The sequence below is a fragment of the Giraffa tippelskirchi genome, chromosome 9, assembly GCF_054371585.1.
Source record: "Giraffa tippelskirchi isolate mGirTip1 chromosome 9, T2T-mGirTip1v1.2.pri, whole genome shotgun sequence".
Taxonomy (NCBI): Eukaryota; Metazoa; Chordata; class Mammalia; order Artiodactyla; family Giraffidae; genus Giraffa; species Giraffa tippelskirchi.
In genome coordinates this window covers 12184143-12211409 of record NC_137283.1, presented here as the reverse complement: position 1 = coordinate 12211409, position 27267 = coordinate 12184143, and the positions used below count along the sequence as shown (strand labels likewise).

General features: G+C 41.6%; 1 protein-coding gene across 2 annotated transcripts; it reads right to left on the bottom strand.

Moving 5' to 3' along the window:
- Positions 1-1868: 1868 nt before the first annotated feature.
- Positions 1869-26223, bottom strand: LOC145520623 (caspase-14-like). Of its 2 annotated transcripts, none has more exons than XM_081527525.1 (7): positions 25666-26223; positions 24197-24249; positions 22777-22929; positions 16489-16714; positions 15877-15993; positions 6568-6677; positions 1869-3820 (listed from the first exon to the last, which is right to left on the bottom strand). In XM_081527525.1, the coding sequence occupies exons 1-7, from the start codon at positions 26042-26044 to the stop codon at positions 3719-3721; spliced, it is 1140 nt and encodes a 379-aa protein (XP_081383651.1). In that variant the 5' UTR covers positions 26045-26223; the 3' UTR covers positions 1869-3718. The 2 variants fall into 2 exon arrangements, with proteins under 2 accessions (XP_081383651.1, XP_081383652.1); XM_081527526.1 differs by having other exon boundaries at positions 25696-26223.
- Positions 26224-27267: the final 1044 nt, after the last annotated feature.

The following is a 27267-nucleotide window of genomic DNA, read 5'->3' as shown; positions in this document are numbered from 1 at the left end:
CGCTCTCACCCAGCTTTTTGTACCTATGCGCTTGAGCGGGTTCCTTATTTAAACTGCATTTTTCTTTCGTGGCAAAGCGCTGAACAAACCTGTGTTGGATGAACAAAAGCTGGAGAAATAACTGCGGTTTTTGGAAGACAAGTTAGCAGTGTCTAATTCAGATTTTTAAAGAGTTCTGTTAATGGGAAGTTTCCCGTTAAAAAATAAATAAAATGAACACGGACGGAATACATGAGAATTTTTTTCGTAGAAAAAAAATTGCGATAGCTATTATTAGTTAATATATATTCCGCCTAATACCATGCAGCCATTAAGATAATTAAAATACATTCTATGGTTCAAAAAGGAGTTACAGGATGAGGGCGATCATTTTGAAAAATTGAAGCCCTAGGTGTTAAACGATTGTAAAGCAATAATCAGTAGCCAGATTGTTAATTATACAGTAGGTTTGAAGTCTAGTGGCACTTAGAATCGCTTGGAGGGGTTGTAAACATATGCCCGACGCTAAACCAAAAGAATTTAGATAATTTTAACATGCACCCAGGGTGGGAACTACGGATATACAAGTAGAGAACTGGGTAGGTTCTTGGCCTCTTGAGTATTTTTTGAAATTTTCTTAGAGGAACACATGTTTTTACATTGGAATACACACTGCATTTAAATGACGAGCTGACATGTAAGGAAAGGAATAAACTTAATCATGGCTTTAATCCTTAGAAACTGATGCAAGTATCTGTAGACAAAAAGGGGGAAAACATGAAAGGCTGGCTTTTAAGGACAGTTTTCAGTCACTGCAGGACTTTCCTGGAGGGTGTTCTAGGACACTCCCCAACTGTCTCAGCAGCTCCCTTCCCAGTGCACCATAGAATCTATAAAATACTTCCATTCTAACAACGGGGAAATTGTGCTGTAATTATGTTTAGGTTTTCTTTCTCCACAAAATACTTTTTTCCCACAAAACAACTCTGTCCTTGAGAAGTGCTAAGCATGATGAAAATTTTCAGCAAGGAAGTGAGTTATCTCCAAAGGTGAAAGTGTATGTACCATAGCCATAGTAAGCCAGAGTGAGGAGCCCTCAGCCTAGGGGGCATTTGTCAAACTGTGGTAGCTCCCCAGCCAAGTGTCCTTCCCACCTCAGCCTCCCGGTCCTCTGCACAAGTTTCTCCACTATTTTTTATTTGTACACATTTAAAATAAAAATCTCAGCCTTTCTTTTGCAAACTTTGGTTCCTTGGGTCTGTATTTAAAAAATAATAAAAACTGGGCTTCAATTTCTTTTTTTCAGATATAAAATTGTGCCAGGGACTATTTTTTTTGGGGGGGGGGCAGTGGCTATATTTCACATGGCATTAGATGGCTAGGAGATTCTGTACTGATTTGAAGCTGAGAGAATTATGGGGTAGTTAGCTGGCCCCAGGCATCAAGTTCATCTTGGGCCACCTACCTTTGTAACCAGAATTCCTCCTTTCTCCTCTTCATCTGTTTGTCTGGTACCTAGTTGTCCTACAGTTCTCTCCATGACCCTAACTTACCTGTAGTGGTCTGAGCAGCGTTCCAAAATAACTTTCCCCTCCTTTGTCCCAAAGCCTTCATTCCATCAGTTCAGTGGTAATGGAATGGTCCCTTCCATCCATCAAAAGCATTCTGTCTTAAAACTTTTCTCTGTCATTTGGCATTTCATCTCTTATATTATTCATGCATTGAAATCCCAGCTTCACTACATGCGAACTGTGATTCTAAACAACCTAACCTCTCCCAGGAAATAACAGCTGTTGATATTTCAGCTGATGCTGCCTCCCTGAAACAAGCCTCTGTGCCTAGAAGTCCTCTAAAACCCAAGTGAATACAGAAGGCTCACCAGATGGTCATGTGTTATGAACATTTTAATGCTCTATACAAAACCAAAGCTACATATCAAGTATCAGAACACAAATGCTTAAAAATTAAATCACAAAAAAAAAAAAAAATTAAATCACATTTATTTATACTTAAGAAATCACATTACCTAAAATGGATACAATGATCCCTGAAATGGAGATAGGCCTGGAGATTGCGGATTGCTTCAGTTCATTTGGCTCTCAATCTTCAGAGCATTCTCACTAACCACCTGCATCCTCCCATAGGCCCAACAGTCTTATGCAACTGCCAGCTTGAACCCTTAGGTTTGGCAACAGTCCCACCTGGAGGGTGTTGCAAGTTCACTAAGCAGTCCCAGTTCACTTAAGTCCAGGGGGATGAGGTCTCAGGGTCTGCTGAGCCAAACCTCCTTTCATACAGATGAGGAAACCAAGGTCCAGATGCAGTCCAGAGTTACAACAAAAGTTTGAATACAAAAATTCATGCTCAGTTCACAGTTTGTTACTCTAAAAACATTAGTCTCATACAGTTTTCTTTATTGTGGGATGGGACCCAAGTTGCACCCTAAAGAATATACAGTAGAAAGGAAACACACAGAATGGAAGGGCATTTCAGACTGAAAGGAGAGACTGAAGTCTGATAGGATAACATATCCAGGAGTGTTCATCCACGTTCACTAATTCACAAGCCCGATTCTGTGAGACAGGATTATTAAGGGAGGGCGAATTACCAGGATAAACAGGCAGTACATGAGTAGTGTAGATTGAGCCTGACAGAGAAAGACTTGCAATATTCTCCTGGGGATGTGGCAGGTATATCCTGCAGGCAGTGGGGAGTCAAAGGATTATGAACAATGGGATGGGTTTTACGAAAGGATTTAGGGGAAACTCAGGTTAACTTCTGACTTGTTGAGTAAAAGCAGCCATGAGACATGCATGTGCGTGGGGATGAATGGCAGGTGGCTAGATATGCAAGAGGCCAGGTCTGCTGAATGGGTAAAATAATTAAAACACAGGGATCACTAAACATTCATTGCACAGCCTCTCTGTGTCCTAAGGCACGGACGGAAGCTAGGATACAGCCATGAATGAGACACACGACTTCTGCCACTTGGAGCTCACGACTAAACTGAAGAGAGAAAACGGGCACTAAATAGTCATTTCAATGCTACAGAAGAGAAGCAGAGAGTCTCTGAGCACTTAGGAGAAGCTGACCTAGCATGGGGGCTATGGGAAGCCTCCCTGTATAAGTGATGCTTGAACCAAATTCTAAAGGATGGCAAGGACTTACCTATGTGGGGCGGAATAGAGGGTTCCAAGTGGAGAAAACAGCAGCTCAAAGGTATAAGGAGCAAGGAGGAAGGGGGGAAACAGGTGCAAAGTAAACACAGGAAGGCATCAAAGACCCAGAGTGATCCAGGTTAAGACCTGAGAATGGCTTACGGATTCCAAGAGATCAGAATGGCTACAGACAACAGTCTAGGGAAATAAGGTACAACAGAGGGCAAGACCACACCCAGTAATTCTTGACTAAACCAAGAAAATAAGCCTTAACACCAGCACCAAACTGAGGATACTGGGATACAAACAGCACACAAATGGAGCTGGACGTCCATGTTCTGATAACAGTTCAGGAAAGTGTTTTTTCAGAAAACAGTGATCTTAAAAAAAATAAAAGACTTACAAGTATCAAGTAAGCAGACTTAAATCTTAGAAAAATTATATATATATAAAACAAACTGAAGAAACACCAGTGACAAGAATAATGCAAAATGGTAACCATTAGTACAATGCTACAAATGCTCATAGCTCTTTATAAACTCTGTTGCAAAGCAGTCCTTGTTTTTTGAATCATCCTCGTGTCAAAAGTATACAAATTTTGTTAAAGTTGACTCCATTACCAGCGAGATTTTTATTGGTTTCTTATCCAGGTTAAAGTCACGGTGCACCACTCTGTTATTCACCTGTAAGATAAAAGAACAAACTGTCCAAAAGAACTGTAAAGCCCTCAAAAGCCTCTTAGTAAACCCCACAGAAGGTGACAGCAGAATTCTCTGACTGCACCAGGAAAAGCAAAGGTCACCCACATCCCACCGAAGGCAGCACTGTGGCCGGAAAGAGCACTGAAGTGTGCACAGCGTGCTAAGTCGCTTCAGTCGTGTCCCACACTTTGCAACTCTGTGGACTGCAGCACGCCAGGCTCCTCTGTCCAAGGGATTCTCCAGGCAAGAATACTGGAGTGGGTTGCCAGGCCCTTCTCCGGGGGATCTTCCTGACCCAGGGTTCGAACACTTGTCTCTCATGTCCTCTGCATTGGCAGGTGGGTTCTTTACCACTAGCCCCACCCAGGAAGCCCAAGTGTGCACAGACCTGGGTTCAAGTCTCAGCTTGCCCCTGGTAACATCAGGCAAGACAGTAACCTTCTCTGAGCCTTGGTAACTTATGGTACACCGAAAGGATTGGGTGATGTGATGTCCAAAGTATTCAATAGCTCTATGAATTCCAGGGCTGGTTGTAGGCTCACCTATCATCCGCTGCCTCATGAAGCTGTAAGGGCCTTTAATGCAAAGGTCACATCACATTCGTTTTTGGACTTTCTTGCCAGTGTCTACTCAGCAAGTACTTTAAAAATGAAAAGTGTTCATACCATATGACCCAGCAATTCCACTTCTGGGTGGAATTTATATCTGATAAAAGCAAAAACACTAATTTGAAAAAATACACGCACGCCAATGTTCATAGCAACATTATTTACAGTTGCCAAGGTATGGAAGCAACCTAAATGTCTATCATCAGATGAATGGATAAAGAAGATGAGGTATGTACACACGCACGCACATGCATACACACACACACACACAGAGAAATACTGCTCATCCATAAAAAAGTGAAACTTTGCCATTTGCAGCAACACAAATAAACTTGGAGGGTATTATGCTAAGTGAAATAAATCAGACGGAGAAAGATAAATACTGTATGATACCACTTTTAAGTGGAACCTAAAAAATACAAGAAATTGGTGAATTAAAAAAAAAAAGAAAGAGGGAATTCCCTGGCAGTCCAGTGGGTAAGACTCTGTGCTTCCACTACAGAGGACAGGGGTTCAGTTCCTAGCTGGGGAACTAAGATCCTGCATGCTGAGTGGCCAGAAGCAGACTCAGCTGTAGAGAATAAACCAGTGGTTACCAGCGGGGAGAGGAAAGTGGGGAAGGGCAATGTAGGGCTGGGGAAAAGAGAGTTATGGAATTATATGAAGACGTGTGTAAAACATTTGAACATTGTAAAGCACTACAGAATTTAAAGAATCCTTCATTCAATTAAAAAAATCAGCTTTCCATTAAAAAATGAATGCTGTTCAAAAAAGACTTAATGAACACCATTTGGCAAAACAATTTTTCAGCTAGCCTAACTGAAATGGATTTCTACTTAGGTTAAATCTGTCTTTATTATTATATTCTTGAGATGCTGACAAGAAACAATTTTCTTAAAGAGAGAAATTGAGTAATATAAAAGATTTGGGAATATGGTTGGAATGACTGTCAAAATCATATTTCTTCCCTTTAACATTCCCCCCCGCCAAAAGCTTACCTCAAAATGAGGTGAAAAAGAATTTTGAAAGCTCTTAAGCATCATATGTACAGCATTAACATTATATATTTTTAAAGAAATAAAAATTGTTACCGTACCTTGGGAGGTAAGAAGTAAGTTTGTTTGTTTAGTAACTGAGCTGTGTCTGACTCTTTGCGACCCTGCGGACTGTAGCCCTCCAGGCTTCTCTGTCCCTGGAATTTCCCAGACAAGAATACTGGAGTGGGGTGCCACTGCCTTCTCCAGGGGATCTTCCTGACCCAGGGATCGAACCTTCTTCTCCTGCGTCTCCTGCATTGGCAGGTGGATTCTTTACCACTGAGCCACCAGGGAAGCTCCTAAGGAGTAATGCTGCGTGATTGTGATTAAGGCATGAGCTCTAAAAGCACTTTGTCTGGACGAGAAAGCCCGGGTTGCCACATTCCTAGCTCTGCATTTGTAACAGGGGATGGGAATCAAAGTACCTGCCAGAGGGCTGTTGAAAAACCTCATGTATTAATATCTGTCAGTTGCAAGGAACAGTAACTGGCACAGAGGGAGCTGTTCAGAAGGTGTTAGTACTGCTGTTACTGGGCTCATTTACAACCTTTTCTAGTTAGCTCTCTTCAGAGATAAAACTCCCAGATTAAGAAGAAAATTAGTCTTTAATCCTGATATGGTAAACCACTATCATCAGGCCCTCCTCCAAACTACAGTGTGTATATAAATCTGCTATAAGTCTTGGCCCCTCATTCACTCACTGAACATTCACTATTGGCTACAAGCTGGGCAGACAAATGTAAGATAGTGCTGGTCTTCAAACAAGCCCTCTGGTTCTCCTCTCTTCCTGGGGGAGAAAAATCAGGCTGGCAGGACCATAGTGCAGGCAGAACTTCCAAGCTCACTAACAGCCAGCTCACTCATGTTCTGCTGAATGAAGTGCCACTGGCAATTTTGCCCTGGCGCCTGGCTCAGCCATGACTTCTGCCACAGCCCTCTAAACTCACCAGCCCACTGTTTACAGACAACTTCTGAACCTCTCTGATGCTTTCACCACTGAAGTCAATCTTCTCGTGAAAATGTTTTCATCAAGTGCATTAGCTTTAGACTGAATGGAGCATGTGTTCACTTGGAATTTACTTACTATGGTAAAGAAGTCAGCGATGTGCCACTTATTTCCATACTGCTTAAAGACTTCAGTCATCTCCCTGATCATCACAGAGCCAGTGCGGGGATCCCGTAAAGCAACATGATCTATAAAGGAAAAAACAAAAAAACCAAAACCACTTCATCCATTTTCCTCCTCTGCTTGCAGCAAACTTGTTCTTTGCTCCATAGTTAAAACCTAGAAAATGGCTTTGAACAGATAATACAGAAACACTGGCATTATGGAAAAGAATCTAAAGAAGAATACATGTGTGGCTTAGTCGCTCGGTTGTGTCCGATTCTTTATGACCCCATGGACTGTAGATTGCCAGGCTCTTCTGTCCATGGGGATTTTCCAGGTAAGAATACTGGAGTGGGTTGCCATGCCCTCCTCCAGGGGTTCTTCCCAACCCAGGGACTGAACCCAGGTCTCCCTCATTGCAGGTGGATTCTTCACTGTATGAGCCACCAAGGAAGCCCAGAAAAGAATATATATGAACCACTCTGCTGTATACCTGAAGCTAACACAACACTGTAAGCCAAATATACTTCAATAAAAACTTAAAAAAGAGAAACATTGCGTTAAGACGGAGAATCCCCATGGACAGAGGAGTCCGATGGGCTAAAGTCCACGGGGTTGCAAAGAGGTGGACACAACTGAGCGACTAAGCACAGACAGAAGACTTATGTGATCAACTGCACACAACCTCTCAAGAGGAAATTTTTAAATATGCATTTTTTAAAATCTCACTTCAAAGTTTTCAAATACACACAAAAGTAGAAAGCAAAGTTGAATGACCCCTCAAATAATCATCCCTCAGATCCTAGAGTTATCAGTTTTTGTCATATTTGCTTTATTTATCCCCTTTCTGGGCTTCCCAGGTGGCGCTGGTGGTAAAGAACGCCTGCCAATGCAAGAGACATAAGAGATGCAGGTTCAGTCCCTGGGTCAGGAAGATTCCCTGGAGGAGGGCATGGCAACCCACTTCAGTGTTCTTGCCTGGAGAATCCCACGGACAGAGGAACCCGGCGGGCTACAGTCCACGGGTCAAAAAGAGTTGGACACAACTGAGTGACTTAGCACGCACATACATATCCCCTTTCTACTTTTTTATTGCTGACTTTTGCTCTAGCATTTTAAGCTAAATAACCCTAAATATATCCATATGGAATTTATTTGGGGGTATTCAAGAGTCTGACTACTGAAATTACGCTTATTATTAGATTGAAAAACACAAAGTATGTCTGTATAGTGTGGAAGGAATGTGAAAATAGCACTCTCTCATAGTAAACCTGGGTTGGAACACAAAAAGCACAGGACATGTTTGCAACTTCAGGGTATGCAAATGTTTCTTACAACACAAAAGGCATAAGCCATAAAAGAAAAAAGTTGGTAAACTGGACTAAAAACATAAAACTCTTGCTTTTCAGCAGGCGCGAATTCTAGTACTGAACCACCACTGAATGCTTATAGAACTTCTGCTTTTTGAAAGACATCTTTAAGAAAATGAAAAGCCAGTCACAGAGTGGGAGAAAATATTTGTAACTTGTACCAGAGAAAGGACTAGTATTCAGAATATACATAAATTAATAAGAAAACAAACAACCCAGTGCAATACTGGGCAACAGGAGATACATGAATGGCCAACAGGCACATGAACAGATGGTCAAAAAAAAAAGCCCACACAAATAGAAAGAAAAATATTTTTATTTTTTTTATTTATTTTTGATCATGCCACTGGTCTTGTGGGATCTTAGTCCCCCAACCAGGGATTGAACCTGTGCACTCAGCAGTGAGAGCACAGAGTCCTAACCACTGGACCACCAGGGATGTCCCTCATTCTTCAATAACCACAATTACTAGTGGGATGTGTGTCCCTGTTGGGCACTGCATGACTTCTCAACTTAGGACACCACAATGGTGCTTGCTCTTTAGCTCAGCAACCCTTCAAAACTAGGTACCCCTAAAATATGATATCAAAAAAACACAGCACCATCTAATTTTTGGAACCATAACTTATCTGAGCTGGTGGTTCACAGAATTAAGTATAGCTGTGTGACTTCACTGTGGCCCCCTGATTTGGAGACTACAACACTAGGATGTATACCCAGAATTGAAACTGCGGGCATAAATATATTTTTAACTTTCTTGGTATCACACATTAATCTCCAAAGAGGCAATATAACTTGCTCTCATCAATGGTATAGGGAAGTACTCGTTGCCCCACAACCCTAGATATATTTGGTACTGCCTCATTCCATCAGGTAAAAGTGGGTGACCCAGGCAACTCCTTGGTGGTCCAGTGGTTAGGACTCTGAGCTTCCACTGCAGGGGGTACGAGTTCGATTCCTGATCAGGGAACTAAGATCCCACATGCCGCACACCATGGCCAAAATAATCCCACTGCTGGGCATATACACCGAGGAAACCAGAATTGAAAGAGACGCGTGTACCCCAATGTTCATCGCAGCACTGTTTACAATAGCCAGGACATGGAAGCAACCTAGATGTCCATCAGCAGACGAATGGATAAGGAAGCTGTGGTACATATACACAATGGAATATTACTCAGCCATTAAAAAAAATACATTTGAATCGGTTCTACTGAGATGGATGAAACTGGAGCCCATTATACAGAGTGAAGTAAGCCAGAAAGAAAAACAACAATACAGTATACTAATGCATATATATGGAATTTGAAAGATGGTAACAATAACCCTATATGCGAGACAGAATAAGAGACACAGATGCATGGAACGATTTTATGGACTCTGAGGGAGAAGGTGAGGGTGGGACGTTCTGGGAGAATAGCATTGAAACATGTATATTATCATATGTGAAACAGAACACCATTCCATGTTCGATGCATGAGACAAGGGCTCAGGGCCGGGGCAATGGGATGATCCAGAAGGATGGGATGGGGAGGGAGGTGGGTGGGGAGTCCAGGAGGGGGAACACATGTAAACCCATGGCTGATTCATGTCAATATATGGCAAAAACTAAAAAAAAAAAAAAAAAAAAAGAAATGGGATCGTGAAATTTAAAAGAAAAAGGGGGGGTGACCCAAAAGATTCATCTTACTACATATTCCAAGTTTTCCACTTTGAGCACTTGCAAAGTGTGTTAGTCGCTCAGTTGTGTCCGACTCTTTGTGACCCCATGGACGGTAGATGGCCAGGCTCCTCTGTCCATGGAGTTCTCCAGGCAAGAATACTACAGCGGGTAACCATTGCCTTCTCCAGGAGATCTTCCCAACCCAGGGACTGAACTGGGGACTTTCGCATTGCAGGCAGATTCTTTACCATCTGAGCCACCAGGGAAGCCTTTGGGCACTTTAAATATTCCTCCAGTTATAAAACTTAATTCTTGATTAAAGCAAAAAAACTTAATGCTATTCTGGGCTAACAGAAACGAATGGAAATCCCCAAGGCAAACCATTTCCCCAAATGAGGAAGTTGAAACTTGAACAGGAGCAGAAAGTAAACAGGAACACCAGAGTTGTGCTGTGCCTAAGGAGAAGTGTCAAGCCCGAAAGATGTGCCTGGGAGGGAGGGAGATAAATTTAAGATCCCCACAGTGGTCCACATGGGTGATGATGCTCTCTAAAGGCAAGTATGCCAGATTTATGTCCCCAGGAGTAAGAGATTAAGATTCAACAAACAAGCTAGGAGTTCACACACACAAAGAAACAAACTCCCATGAGTGACAAGCAACAGAAACCACCAAAAGTGAGATTCCCAAAGACTTTAGATATTGGAAGTACAAGATTCAGTTCAGTTCAGTTGCTAAGTCGTGTCTGACTCTTTGCAACCCCATGAATCACAGCACGCCAGGCCTTCCTGTCCATCACCAACTCCCGGAGTCTACCCAAACCCATGTCCATCGAGTCAGTGATACCATCCAACCATCTCATCCTCTGTCGTCCCCTTCTCCTCCTGCCCCCAATCCTACCCAGCATTAGGGTCTTTTCCAATGAGTCAACTCTTTGCATGAGGTAGCCAAAGTATTGGAGTTTCAGCTTCAACATCAGTCCTTCCAATGAACACCCAGGACTGATCTCCTTTAGGATGGATTGATTGGATCTCCTTGTAGTCCAAGGGACTCTCAAGAGTCTTCTCCAACAACACAGTTCAAAAGCAACAATTCTGCAGCGCTAAGCTTTCTTCAACGTCCAACTCTCACATCCATACATGACCACTGGAAAAACCATAGCCTTGACTAGACGGACTTTTGTTGGCAAATAATGTCTCTGCTTTTAAATATGCTATCTAGGTTGGCCATAACCTTCCTTCCAAGGAGTAAGCGTCTTTTAATTTCATGGCTGCAATCACCATCAGCAGTGATTTTGGAGCCCAAAAAAAAAAAAGCCTGACACTGTTTCCACTGTTTCCCATCTATATCCCATGAAGTGATGGGACCAGACGCCATGATCTTAGTTTTCTGAACGTTGAGCTTTAAGCCAACTTTTTCACTCTCCTCTGTCACTTTCATCAAGAGGCTCTTTAGTCCTTCTTCACTTTCTGCCATAAGGGTGGTGTCATTTGCATATCTGAGGTTATTGATATTTCTCCTGGCAATCTTGATTCAAGCTTGTGTTTCTTCCCGCCCAGCGTTTCTCATGATGTACTCTGCATGTAAGTTAAATAAGCAGGGTGACAATACAGCCTTAACATACTCCTTTTCCTATTTGGAAACAGTCTGTTGTTTCATGTCCAGTTCTGTCGCTTCCTGACCTGCATACAGATTTCTCAAGAGGCAGGTCAGGTGGCCTGGTATTCCCATCCCTTTCAGAATTTTCCACAGTTTATTGTGATCCACACAGTCAAAGGCTTTGGCATAGTCAAGAAAGCAGAAATAGATGTTTTTCTGGAACTCTCTTGCTTTTTTGATGATCCAGCGGATGTTGGCAATTTGATCTCTGGTTCCTCTGCCTTTTCTAAAACCAGCTTGAACATCTGGAAGTTCACGGTTCACATATTGCTGAAGTCTGCCTTGGAGAATTTTGAGCACTACTTTACCAGCATGTGAGATGAGTGCAATTGTGCGGTAGTTTGAGCATTCTTTGGCATTGCCTTTCTTTGAGATTGGAACGAAAACTGACCTTTTCCAGTCCTGTGGCCACTGTTGAGTTTTCCAAATTTGCTGGCATATCGAGTGTAGCACTTTCACAGCATCATCTTTCAGGATTTGAAATAGCTCAACTGGAATTCCATCACCTCCACTAGCTTTGTTCGTAGTGATGCTTTCTAAGGCCCACTTGACTTCACATTCCAGGATGTCTGGCTCTAGGTGAGTGATCACACCATCGTGATTATCTGGGTCATGAAGATCTTTTTTGTACAGTTCTTCTGTGTATTCTTGCCACAAAATATAAAATAATTGCATGAAATGCTTAAAGAAATGACTGAATCACAAGGAGGAACAAGCAAAGACACTGTTACGTGATCAGCCAGATTTGGGTGTAAAGTGATTTTACCACCTATAAGTATCCTTAAATGAGTTTCTGAAGAATATACTTCATGACGAAAGAATATGGTCTGAGATTCAGGACAGACTAGAGAACAAAGGAAGTGGTAAACACATGGGTAAATATAAACAAACATACACTGTATAAAAATATTATGAAATGTTCTAATTTATAGGGTTTTAAAAAAGGAATAGGCATTACCTAGCATAGTGCTTGTCACCCTAGTACATGCCAACCTATCTGATGAAAATGTGTTGGATTAATGTCTTCATTTCGAAGAAAATTAGGATAAAAGGAATGTAAGAATACATAAGTAATTTCATATAAATAAAGATACAAAAAAAAAAAGAATTAGCATTCTAAGGTTGTTCTGTGTATCATCAGGAAGTAAGAATAAGCTTTTTATTAACTTTAGGTTAAGTACATGCATATAACATTTCAAGGGGAACCATGAGAAGAAGAGATGTGAGATTCATACCTTCCAAGTCAGTAGAGAGATAAAATGTAATAATAACAAATCAAACTCATAATCAATCAAAAACAAGAGCAATAAAACCACCATAATACTGTATATACCAGCTACACTTCAATTTTTTAAAAGAAAAGCAACAAAGGAGAGGAAATAAAGCAAATAAATAGCACCAGGTGTAATGGTAAAAGTGTAAATGTATCAATAGTGACAATAAAGATAACTCGTCTTAACTCACAGGAAAAAGTGATATCAGATTGGATTAAAAAACAAAACGCAGCTCTATTCTCTTTAAAAGACCACCTAAGACATAAGGACCTAAACAGGCTAATAGAACAGGTCTGAAGGAGATATGCCAGGCAAATATGGACCAGAATAATATATTCTGGAGTATCTATATTAATATCAGAGAAAAACTGATACCATAAAAAAGCACTATTGGGGACAAAAGGTTCACTAAACAATGATTAAAATATGTATGTCACCACAAAGCATAACAATTTTAAAATCTTATCCCTCTACTAAAGTTGCCTCAAAACAAATAAAGAAAACAAAAGTAGAAAACAGAACTACAGAAGAAATTGACATATCCACCATGATAACATGACATGCTAACACATTATCTCAATTATTGCTAGGTCATTGCTTTCTACTAGGTGTCCTTATCGTAGAAGACACACTTTGTCAAATATCTGTATGGCTCACGCTCTCATGGCCTTCAATTCTACGCAATAATCAACTTCTCAATCGGAACATCTTTACGCATCACTTTTTAAAACTACAACCTCCATTCCTGCCCCTCAATACCCCCTCTCCCTGTTCCTACATTATTTTTCTTCACAGCACTTATCACCATCTAACATATTTTATTTCTGGTATTTATTTCACTGAAGGGTAAACATCATACAGAAAAGTGTGTGAAGCATATGGGTGTGAGTTGCCATTTCCTTCTCCAGGGGATCTTCCCAACCCAGGAATTGAACCTGGGTCTCCTGTGTTGCAGGCAGGTTCTTTACCGACTGAGCTACAAGGGAAGCCCTATGGGTACATAATAACTCAATAAATTTTCATCAAGTGAACACACTCCCAGAACTGGCACTCTCATCAAGAAACATGATGATACCAGCACTTCACAAGTACCCTCTTGCTGCTGTGGTCATAACCACTGCACGCACTGGGCACCCTGACGATAAGGGGTACCCTGACTTCCACCTCCCACTATTGATTAGTTTCGCCTGTTTCTGCACTTTATAGAAGTGGAATCATAAAGCAACCCAGTATCTACTTTCTGATTGTGTTTACTTTCTGTCTCCCTCCCCAGAACATAAGCTCCCTGGAGGCAGAGATTTTTCATTCTTTTGTGCGATACCGAATCTCTTGTCTTCAACATAAATAGCCAGCACACAGTCACAAAATTCATTCATTCAACAAAATTGGAGGTCAAGTTTTATTGTCTTGACCCTTAACTGTTCCATAAAAATTCTGTGATTAGTTTGTCAAATTCCATGAAAAAACACTTTAGAATTCAATTTACAAACTAACTTGGGGGAAAAAAACAGTCATTTCCATTGTACTACAATTTTCAACCATGAGCACGGTATTTCCCACCACTGATTCAGGTCTCCCTTTAGAATGTTCTCTCATTTTCCCTAATAAAGTCTTGCTCGCCTTTTGTTAGTCATTCCTAGACATCATTAACTAAAGCAAGACAAAGTAATACGGTATCTTTTTTCTTTTCTCTTTTATGTCCTAAGTGATTATTGTTACTGTATTCAAAACTACTAATTTCTAGAATACTGATCCTTATATTTCTGTTCTTAATGCATTAGCTAGGACAACCCATGCCATGTTAAAGAGCAGGAGTGAGAATGGGCCTGCTTGCCTTACACCTAGCTTTAAAATTTTCAGCTTCATGAAAGTATAACTGACCATGGACTATCATCCGTACATATTTTAAGCAAATGGTTTAGTAAGTTTCGACATATGTATACTTAAAACCAACATAATGAATCCAATAATCCCCTTCCAATGTTCTCATGCCCCTAGTAGTCCTTCCTTACGTCTTCATTCCCATCTGCAAGTAGTATTGATTTGCTGTCTGATAGATTAGTTTGTACTTTGTAGAATTTTATATGCATGGAACCACACAGTTATCTGCTTTATTCTGTCCGGTTTCTTTCAGGAATACTTTGACCTTCATCTATGCTCTAGCATGCATCAGGAACTCATTGCTTTTATTGCTGAGTAGTATTTCATGTATGATATACCACGACTTGTTTATTCTTTCACCTGTTGGTCATTTGGATTGATTCCAGTCTAACTATTTCAAATAAAGCTGCTATGAACATTTATGCGCAAGTGTCTATCAGGACATATGCTTTCATCTCTCTTGGGTGAATAGTTACATCTAACTTTAATGAGGACATTTTCATTTTACATTTCTGTTCTTATTTTCCTTTGCTTCCATTTCTTCACTAACATTTTATCTTGAATTGTGTATATATATCTCTCTATATATCTATCTCTGTATATGTTATATGTTTTATATATATATAGATATATATATATACATACGTAAGCTATTTTAATCCTTTTTCAAGAAAGTCAGTATAAAAACAGCTAAATAAATGCCCTTGACACTTACTTCTATCTTCTCTACATTTTCCTATTTCCCTTCCATGACTGAATCAAGTCCAGTCCTTCAGCACCCAACATTCTTTTGGATTTTTATTAGTATTAATAATAAAGATACTAATGTAATCAACATAATATATTAGTAGTAAAATTAATCAATTTTAACTTATTATGCCAGTTACAATAAGCACAACACCTGTATACATAATTTAATTTATAAACATCCCAATGACATAAGTAAGTTTTATCATTCATATTTTGCATAAAGAAACTGACGTATCTAGAGGCTAGAAATATTGAAGGTCTCAAAGACAGTAGAGTTGGCTTTGGGTCAAGATCTTTCTCACATGAGAGCCAATGATCTTATTTACTACGTGATACTCTGCTAAGACGATGGTGTCTTCCTGGAAGAGATGGACAGTCAGATGCAAACCTGTCATCTCTGAAAGTGAAACAGTTTCTGAAGGGAGATGGATGGGATAATGAAAATTTCTCCCATGTACATCAATCTATAAAGCACAGGTAATTTTTTTAAGAGAGATTTCTGGGAATGCCCTGGTAGTCCAGTGGTTGAGACTCTGTGTTTACACTGCCAAGGGCCCAGGTTCAATCCAGGGTCGAGGAACTAAGATCCCACAAGCCTCACAGAGAGGCCAAAATAAAGGATTTTCAAAAATCAGTAGGAATAACCTAAACCCTCTGGGTGAATGTGTATCTTCAGGGCTCACTATCTTACCTGCTTGGGTGGGATATATGATGAAATAATCACTGAATGTAGGCAGCCTCTTCTTCTCTGATCCATCATCCAAGTCCATGGGTTCATCATCTGTTTCAACACCATTGTCTCTTCTCTCTGTTTTTTGATGAATGAAAATACAAACTACAATAATATATCATTGACATGAATAACCTTTAATAAAAGTCGCAAGAAGCTTGTATCTCCACAAGAGGAATAACTATCAAAACCAAAGTTACATAAATCAGAAATTAGTCCCACAAGCCATCTAGAATCACATGAATGATGGGACATTCCCCAGAAAATTGTCCACCTCTCGGCCAGAATTTGAGGTTCTCAGATCCACCTTATGATTTTAATGACTTAGACCTTCCTCAGACTAAATTAACTATCCTAAACCAGGTAAGCTGTCTCTCCATCCCTTTCTCCCAGCTCAAAGTCCCTAGTATGCTATATAACGTAAGATACATCAGCTAAGGGTCTGATGTATCTTTAGTTATATAATTTAATATAATTATTAAAAAATAATATTTTACAACTCACTTTTCTTTCCTCAATCATCAAGATGAGAATTTCCTAGAAAGCGAATGATACAAAGACATCTCCACTTACCTCCTCTGCAGGCCTGGATTATAAAGATTTTTGGTTTCTCTTGAAGTGCCGGACAATTTTTATTGTTAAACATTTCAAAAATGTCTTCCAGGCTGACTTTTTCACCATCTTTCATTTTGATAAAACCTTCTTCTCCATGGGACATAAGAGTAACAAGGCAACAGCCAATGTCATCTTTAATTTCATTTAGTCCATCACGAAATGATGTTATTTTTCCAAGTAAGTCCTGTTAAATAGGATAACATATTAAAAAAGAACTGGAAGTTGAAAAAAACAGAAATCCCAGAGATGGCTCCTTAACAAGGTGAATCAATGAGATGACAAATATGAAAATATCTACATCTCTAATAGGGTCAATATGACTTATCACTTTCCTTTTGGTTACTTTCAGGCTTCATATGATTTATTCTTTTACCAATGGTGGTTCTTGTTTGACAAAATTATGGCACTTCTGATTCTCTACCACAAAATATAACAAAACTATAGCTCCCCAAAGAATTAATGTATTTATTTTTATTTTTTATTTTTTTAAATTATTTTATTTATTTTAATTGGAGGCTAATTACTTTACAATATTGTAGTGGTTTTTGCCATACATTGACATGAATCAGTCATGGGTGTACATGTGTTTAACTTATTTTAATATAAAAATTATTTTATAAAATTAATACCCTCAGTAAGCTAGAAATGGCAAGGAATGGAGGAGTCGATCCAATCACATCCACTTGCCAGAATCTATCAAGAGGCATCAGCAGAATTAATTCCCCTAAAAAGACAAGTAAGACAGGAATGGCTGCTCTCACCATGTTGTAACAAAGATCCTGGCCATTTCAATACAGTACAGCAAAAATTAAATGAGGTATAAATATTGGAAACAAAGCCTCATTACTTACAGATAATATGACTTTCTAGAAATATACTCAATTAAAACCTACTAAAAGTAGAGATCTGCAAGTTGACCAGATACAAACTTAATTTACAAAGATCTAGAGTTCTCTAATTACCCAGGAATAAAACATTTAAACTGGATAATGGAAAAGGGATCCTTTGAAGGTCATAACAAAAGTAAAACATTACCTAGGGATAAACCTAACAAGAGATGAACATTATCTAAGTGAAGAAAATTATTTAAAAAATCTTCAGTAAAGAGGCAATATAAACTATGACAGCCTGAAGTTTCTGACTGAGATGACTCAATACTATTAATTTGTCAATTAACTCCACATTAATCTCTAGGCAATGTCATATGAGTTAAAACCTCAAAGGATTTCGGTGAAACTTAACTAGATAGTTCTCAAGGTCACAGAAAACAGATGCTCAGAAATAGCAAGATACTCAAGAATAGCAAAGAACATTCAGAAGTAAAAAACAAATGCAAACAAATAAAAATAAAAAAAACAATGAATGGGAGATAGATCATCTCAGCTGTCCTAATGAACTATAAAATCATGGTGAACAAAACACTGATATACCAGCATGCTGCTGCTGCTGCTGCTAAGTCGCTTCAGTCGTGTCCGACTCTGTGCGACCCCATAGACGGCAGCCCACCAGGCTCCCCCGTCCCTGGGATTCTCCAGGCAAGAATACTGGAGTGGGTTGCCATTTCCTTCTCCAATGATATACCAGCATAAATATAAACAAATATATGAATAGATATTTTAGAATCCAGAAATCAATCCAAATACACATACAGGGATTTAATTTATGACAAGAATGGAATTTCACGTATGTCGGGAGAAGAGGTACCACCAACAAATGAGAACTGGCTTGGAAATAAAGGTAGACCTCCCACCTCACTGTTCCAATGAGTAGAAGGCTAACCTTAACTATAAAGATATTATAGAAACATAATTTAAAAAAATTTTACCTGGGGGGCTTCCTTCTTGGCTCAGTGGTAAAGAATCTGCCTGCCAATGCAAGAGATCAGGGTCTGACACCTGATCCAGGAACCCACGTGCCAAGGAGCAACTATGCCCATCTGCCACAACTACTGAGCCTGTGCTCCAGAGCTCAGGAGCCCCAACTGCTGAAACCCACATGCCCTAGAGTCTGTGCTCTGCAACAAGAGAAGTCACAGCAATGAGAAGTCCAAGCCCTGCAACCAAAAGTAGCCCCGCTCACTGCAACTAGAGAAAGCCCACAAGCAATGAAGACCCAGTGCAGCCAAAAATAAATAATAAATTTTAAGCTGGGAAATCATGGGGTTTAATCAAGACACAAAAAGCAAGAAGCTGACAAAAAGAAAGACTGACATGTTTACAACGAAAACTTCCATATGACTTGAGACAACAAAAAGTCAAAAGGCAAGTAACAAGGCAGGAGAAAAATATCTGTAATCTATTTTGCCTAAAATTCAGGAAAAAGAACTACAGAATAAGAAAAGAAAATCCAGTAAGAAAAAAGGGCAAAGGATACAAACAGGTAATTCACAGAAGGGGAAAAAATGGCCAAAAGATGTTCAGCCATACTAACAGTTAGGAAAATGAAAAAGTGAAATAATTTTACCAGTACGACTGCTAAATATTTAGAAACAAATGTTGACAGGATGTAGAGAAAGAAGTCACTTCTGGACCTTTGGGAGAATAAACCAGAAAAACATTGGCAATTATCTGTCACCTGAATGGAAAAGATGGATTAAAAAAAATCACATAACACAGAAGAAATTCTGGTACAATCCATGGAAAACATGAAGGAGTCTGCTTTTAATTTTGAAACAATAAAATAAATAAATAATTTTTTATTTTCAAATTATTCCCAAAAATAAATTATTTTGAAACAATAAAATAAATTGCTATTATCCTGAGAACTTTTACATAAAGCAGCTCATTTCATCCTCACCCCAGCCCTACATAATAAATCACTATAACCTCCCTATTTTAGAGATAAGAAAGCCGTCCATCAGTTTAAGGCAGAATTTCTAGAATTATCGCACTATTGACATTTTGTGTCAGGTAATTCTTTCCCTTGGGGGCTGTTCTGTGCATTGTCATATGTTCAGTCACACCCTTGGTTCTACCTTGGCATCTACACTAATGCCAATAGCACCCTCCAATGATGAAAAACAAAAATGTCTCTGTGCATTGGCATGAGTGCACGCTGAGTCGTGTCCGACTCTTTGTGACCCCATGGACTGCAGTCTGTCAGGCTCCTCTGTCCATGGGACTCTCCAGGCAAGAATACTGGAGTGGGCTGCCATTTCCTTCTCCAGGGGATCTTTCCAACCCAGGGATCGAACCCGCGTCTCTTGTGCCTCCTGCTTTGGTAGGTGGGTTCTTTACTGCTGTGATACCTGGGAAGCCCAAAAATGTCTCCAGACAGTGTCAGAAGTAGCACCCAGTGGGGACAAAGTCACCCCCAGTTGAGGATTAGACTAACAACCGGTAAGAGAAAGGACTCCACCTCTGTTGGGGGGTACTGTTTTCCTAGCCCTCCTGCTATGCTGTTCCTTCATTCACTAGCAATGACTCCTGGGGAATATGAAGGACTCTCCTCTGTTATTAATTCAAAACATAGGCAGGGCTAGACCTGGACTCAGCTGGGGTCAGAGAGGCCATCATCAAGCTCCCACCCATCCACCACCACACTTCCCCCTCATCTTCTTCTCTGTCATTTAGTTAAATCACAATGCAGTTTTGCCCAGGGCTCTCAGTAACCCCTCTCCATACCTCTCAATGCAGGCTTCCAAAGAAAAGCAAGGATAAGAAAGGCTTCCTCAGTGATCAGTGCAAAGAAATAGAGGAAAACAACAGAATGGGAAAGACTAGAGATCTCTTCAAGAAAATTAGAGATACTAAGGGAATATTTCATGCAAAGATGGGCTCAATAAAGCACAGAAAAACGTAATGGACCTAACAGAAACAGAAGATATTAAGAGGAGGTGGCAAGAATACACAGAAGAACTTACAAAAAAGATCTTCATGACCCAGATAAGTGATCACACCATGTGATCACTCATCTAGAGCCACTCATCCTGGAATGTGAAGTCAAGTGGGCCTTCAGTTCAGTTCAGTTCAGTCACTCAGTCGTGCCTGACTCTTTGCGACCCCATGGACCACAGCACGCCAGGCTTCCCTGTCCATCACCAACTCCCGGAGTTTACCCAAACTCATGTCCATCGAGTCAGTGATGCCATCCAACCATCTCATCCTCTGTTGTTCCCTTCTCCTTCTGCCCTCAATCTTTCCAAGCATCAGGGTCTTTTTCAATAAGTCAGCTCTTCGCATCAGGTGGCCAAAGTATTGGAGTTTCAGCTTCAACATCAGTCCTTCCAATGAACACTCAGGACCGATCTCCTTTAGGATGGACTGGTTGGACCTCCTTGCAGTCCCAGGGCCTCTCAAGAGTCTTCTCCAACACCACAGTTCAAAAGCATCAATTCTTCGGTGCTCAGCTTTCTTTATAGTCCAACTCTCACATCTGTACATGACTACTGGAAAAACCATAGCCTTGACTAGATGGATGTTTGTTGGCAAAGTAATGTGGGCCTTAGGAAGCATCACTACAAACAAAGCTAGTGGAGGTCATGGAATTCCAGTTGAGCTATTTCAAATCCTAAAAGATGATGCTGTGAAAGTGCTGCACTCAATATGTCAGCAAATTTGGAAAATTCAGCAGTGGCCACAGAACTGGAAAAGGTCAGTTTTCATTCCAATCCCAAAGAAAGGCAATGCCAAAAATGTTCAAAATACTGCACAATTGCACTCATCTCAAATGCTAGCAAAGTAATGCTCAAAATTCTCCAAGCCAGGCTTCAACAGTACGTGAACTGAGAAATTCCAGATGTTCAAGCTGGATTTAGAAAAGGCAAAGGAACCAGAGATCAAATTGCCAACATCTGCCGGATCACTGAAAAAGCAAGAGTTCCCCCAAAACATCTACTTCTGCTTTATTTACTATGCCAAAGCCTTTGACTGTGTGGATCAAAACAAACTGTGGAAAAATTCTTAAAGAGATGGGAATACCAGACCACCTTACGTGCCTCCTGAGAAATCCATATGCAGGTCAGGAAGCAACAGTTTGAACCGCACGTAGAACAACAGACTGGTTCCAAATCAGGAAAGGAGTACATCAAGGCTGTATATTGTCACCCTTCTTATTTAACTTATATGCAGAGTACATCATGTGAAATGCCAGGCTGGATGAAGCACAAGCTGGAATCAAGATTGCTGGGAGAAATATCAATAACCTCAGATATGCAGATGACACCACCCTTATGGCAGAAAGCGAAGAGGAATTAAAGAGCCTTTTGAAGAAAGTGAAAAAGGAGAACGAAAAGGCTGGCTTAAAACTCAATATTCAAAAAATGGGGATCATGGCATCCGGTCCCATCACTTTATCGCAAATAGATGGGGAAACAATGGAAACAGTGACAGACTTTATTTTCTTGGACTCCAAAATCACTGTGGATGGTAACTGCAGCCATGAAATTAAAAGACACTTGCTCCTTGGAAGAAAAGCTATGACTAACCTAGACAGCATGTTAAAAAGCAGAGACATTATTTTGCAGACAAAGGTCTGTCTAGTCAAAGCTATGATTTTTCCAGTAGTCATGTATGGATGTGAGAGTTGGACTATAAAGAAAGCTGAGCACCAGAGAATTGATGCTTCTGAACTGTGGTGTTGGAGAAGACTCTTGAGAGTCCCTTGGACTGCAAGGTGATCAAACCAGTCAATCCTAAAGGAAATCAATCTTGAATATTCATTGGAAGGACTGATGCTGAAGCTGAAACTCCAATACGCTGGCCACCTGATGCGAAGAGCCAACTCATTGGAAAGCACCCTGATGCCGGGAAAGATTGAAGGCAGGAGAAGAAAGGGATGACAGAGGATGAGATGGTTGGATGGTATCACCGAATCAATGGACATGAGTTTGAGCAGGCTCCAGGAGTTGGTGATGGACAGGGAAGCCTGGCATGCTGCAGTGCATGGGGTCACAAAGAGTCGGACACGACTGAGCGACTGACCTAAACTGAACATGACAAAAGCTCCTGTATCCATCAGGGAAGCTCGGTTAGAATTTCATCAGGACATTCAGGTCCATCATTCAGCAGGCCCTGGTTCTAACCAGGTAATAAAACTCAATTTTTTTAAAGAAGAAAGGAAAATTATAATATCCAAGCTACACTTTTTTCCTTTTTTTTTGGCCATGTCACGGGACATGTGGGATCTTAGTTCCCTGACCAGGGATCGAACCCAAGCCCCCTTGCAGTGGAAGCACAGAGTCTTAACCACTGGACCACCAGGAAAGTCCCAAGCTACAAATTTTCACTTTTGTTTTTAACTTGGTACCATTCTGTCAGGATCGATGCACAACGTCTGTTCGAACTTGCACTCGTTAAGCCAATCCTTCATCTGTAGGACATCCTGGTGAGCTCCTGGCCTGTTCTTCTTCACACACATGAGGAAGGCCTTCCGCCTGCCACTTAGGTCATAACTATGGTCCTGTTTTCAAGGAAAGCCAAGAAACAATGTTAAAACCAAACTGAATCCAAATGTGCCTTATATGTGAAACGAGTTTAACACTGATTTCCTCTCTCGTCATGACTTCCTATATAATTCTTTCAAATACCTTTGTCAAACTTGGACCAACAGGCCAATTTTCATCTCTAAATTCCTATACATAGCCATAACTACCCGTTTAAGGAAAACGGTAAGTGTTATATAACATAACTACATGGTGTAAGGAAAATGCAGTTATAGAAATCCAGAAGGTGGGACATTCTACAGGACAAATAACCTGGCTTCGTCAACAAACAAGAGACGAGGTTAAAGGGAAAGGTATCATAAATTAAGAGTGTTAAAAGACATATCTTCAAATCTATTTGTGTTTGAATCAGAGCCTAACTCAAACAATCGAACTGTACAAGGCATTGGAACCAGCCAAAGACATCTGCAGGGTAACTGTATCTCTACTGAGACTAAGGAATTTGTCTCTAGGCTTGCTAAATACATACTCAAGTATTGTATGTATGAAAGTGATAAGATATCGGGGCGGGGGGGCGGCGGGGGGAGAGGGTTGCTTTAAAATAACAGGGCTGAGGGAGCAGATGAAACAAGATTGGCTACATTGCTAATTGTTGAAGTAGGGCTCTAGGTAGGCGGGTCTGGAGTTTGGGGATTCATTTTTCTCTTCTACTTTAGCTTATGTTTTAAATGTTCATAATAAAACAAACAGAAAAGAGGCAGAAGCCAGCAATTTATGTAGTTGCGCAAGGCCATACAGCCTGCGGTGCCCTGATTTGTAAAATGGAGATACTAACCATGCTTACCTAATTTGGTTAATGCATGCAAAGTGGTTTTAACTGGCTAATATTTTGCTTTTTCTATTTATAACAGAAAGCAGAAAGATCTGACCACTTGAGACAACCACACAGATGTTCAGTTTCAACCCAACAGAAGCAGCACAAAAAACATTGAAATAGTGTCTAAATACTACCTGAACTGACTAAAGTGTGTACCTGCACTATCCCTCAGTGGTATCCAACTCTGCGACCCCACGGACTGTAGCCTGTCCGACTCCGCTGTCCATGGGGATCTCCAGGCAAGAATACTGGAGTGGGTTGCCATTTCCTGCTCCAAGGGATTTGCCTCACTCAAGGATCTAACCCACGTCTCTTGCATCTTCTGCATTGCAGAAGGATTCTTTACCACTGAGCCACCAGGGAAGCCAACTAGTGTGTAGCATTAGAATAAAAGTCTAGATACTTACCAATTCACCGTCCACACAGTCATAGCTTCTCTTAGGAATCTTTCGTGGAATCACTGAATGAATTTTCATGAAAAGACAAAACAGAAAAGAGCATTTTTTTAAAAAAAACTTTTCTCTCTTTAATTATGATCTGAAGTCATTCCTACTAAGAGAAAGCAACTCCCAAGAAAACCAGTTGCCTCTTTCATTTTGGGGCCCAGCAGGCTTCCATCTCGTATCAGAACAGGTTTCAGGTTTCCGGGATCATGAAAAGCCTCTCCCAAACTCATGAGAATGGAAACTTAACAGAACTCCTTTAGGCCTCAGTCAGGTTCAGGGGCAGGGAGAGGCAGGCGGGACATGAGAAGGATAAGGACCAATGAATATTACTGAACATGAACCTCCAGAAAAGGAGACCAAGACTTCGATAAAGAGACAAATGAAGTTAAAGACCCTATTTGATGTTTTAATTAAACAAACTTAGCATTCAAGTAGTTTGGGGGCATCTACAGTGTGTAGTCATGATACTATGTAGTTTGGTTGGTTCTGAAAAACCAGAAAACCCCCCAAAAAACCCATTTTACCAACTGCAAGAGATTCACAGTCTGAAGCATGGTAACAACTAAGCATGGAAAGACAGTATAAGTGCTGTGCAGATGCAGTCAAGGGAGAATCAAAGGCTTCCCGGGGCCAGTATTCTACCTACAGGCCAAGTTTTGTGGTGGTTTACGGTGGTCACCCGTTACAAATTCAAATGTCAGCAAAGCAACATACTTTGAAACAATCAGATCATAAGCCTGGGAGAACGGACACCAGCCACAGTATATGCTGGTGTCTACCTCAACGCCCAGTATCAGTTCTGCTTTCTCTTCTCTTTCTCACTCTCTCTTTCTGTCTCTCTACAGAGGTATACACCCACTCATATATTATACACACATACATTTATTAAATTTACCAGGAGAAACCCTAACTTCCCCCAGCCTGTTAACATTTCTTGCTCCTAAACCACATCTTCCCAGATTTATGGCAAATGTTCTAACGGTGTATTCCAACACTGAGTTTCTCATTGCATCATCTAAAAACCTTCTCCATCATAACCACTCGGAGGTAACCGTTAAAAATGCACCTCAGTCTTGCTGAGCCAATCTGGATTTCTCAGCCCGTCCCAGAATGGTAAACCCTGATGGCTGCTTTGGACTGGTCACTTGGATTCCGTGCCTGGCAACGATCTCTCTTCTTCCTGCTGACTCCCGGGCTCCCACCCTCCGCCGCGGGTTCTCTCATCCTTCTTGCTCCGCCTTCCCCAACGCCCCTCACGGATACTCGGTCCCCCGCCGCTCACCTGGGCTGCAGGGCCAAACCCGGCCCTCACCTAGGGCCCTGCCCCCGCCAGTCTCCCCCTCCTTAGGTCAGTACCCATCCCACCCCCGCCTCTGCCCCAATCCGGGAATCCCCGGACGGCAGGGGCCAAACCCCGCGGTCCCTAGCACCCCCTCCTCCGGGAATCCCCGCGCACTCACCCGGGCAGTCGGTGGGGGCGCTCTGCCAGAGCGGCAGCAGGTCTGCGCGGGGTAGCAGCTCCAGCACCTCGACAAGGACGCGTTTGGCGGTGGCCGGCGGGTAGTAGAGCTTGGCAAGAAGCCCGGCCAGCCCCGACGGGCTGCGGCCCTCCAGCTCCAGCTTCACCTGGCTCACGCTTGGATCCACTTTCTTAAGGTTGTCGCGGAAGCTGCGCAGCTCCTGCGAGGATAGCAAGTCCAGGGTCTCCTGCAAGCGGCTCTGCAGCTCCTCTGTGGCCGGCGAGATCTTCGGGGGCGCCGGGTGACCGTCCGACCCCGAGCGCCGGCCCCTTCCCAGGCTCCCCTCCATTGTCCCCCAGCGATGCTGAAGCGCCCGGGCAGGAGAGGCCAATCTGAGCCCTGCGCGCCACACACGCCTCCCGCTTCTCCTCTTTGTTTTGAAAAGTGGAGGCGTTTCCGCTGGCCCAGCGAAGCCCTGCGAGCCGGACCAGGGCGGCCTGGAAGCTCCCGCCTTCCCTTCTCTGGCTCGGGCCCCGCCCCCGACCCGGAGCCACGCCCCGCACCCGAGGGGCCCCGCTCCGCCCACAAGAGCTCTTCTGTTTAACCCTTGAAGCCTGGGTTGGCAAGGCTGAATGGTGCCCGCCCTGCAAGGCTCCTACATGGTTCTCTGCCTTGGCAGCACGTTAGAATCGCCAGGGGGGCTTTTGACACTACTCATGCCCAGGCCACAACCTAACATGATTACACTAGACCCTCTGGGTAGCCGACCCTGGCACTGGTGGTTTTTAAAGCTTCCCAAGTGATTCCAACCTGCAGCCAAGTTTGAGAACCACCGATCTTAGAGCGTCTATCAGCTACCTAAGCCAGTCCCCGAGGAGCAGAGACTTCCAAGAACTTGGAAGCTGAAAGAACACCTACAGATTATGGGATCGAGCCAGCTTTTTTAAAGGGCCTGGTGACAAAAACTAATAATTTGAAGGCTATAAGATGTCGGAAATGCACTGTTCAGCCTGAGGGGTGTGACAGGAGCACTGCCTTGGGGAGCACTTCTCAGCTTTGCACCACCCTCCCCCCCCTCCTCCGTTCCCTGACTTGATTGGGCTCTCAGGAAGTGATGACTCACTTAAACCATGGTGTGCTTCAAAATTACTTACCCTTTCAAACAGTTGGTGAAAGGATCTCAGGACTTATTTGAGTTGTGACTCAATTAAACCAAATGTAAACAACCATTTTGGAGGCCATCAGAGAAACTGCGAATATGGGCTGGGTACTGAATGATAAGCAAAAAAGCTGTTAACTGTTTTTCTGATGGGGTAATAACATGGTACTTACTGAAGAAAAATGTCCATGATTCTGAGACATGCATATCAAAATGTGGAAGTGTGAAATGGTATGATGTCTGGGATCTGCTTTTAAAAGCTTCATTGCAGAATAAAGGAAGTAGTGGGGAGAGGGGAGAGACAAGCAGTAGTGAGTCAATTCTGATGAATTGTTTCCATTTGAGTGATGTTGAGTGAGGGGCAGTGTACTATTTACTCTACTTTTTTGATTAATTGAGCTATTTCATAATAT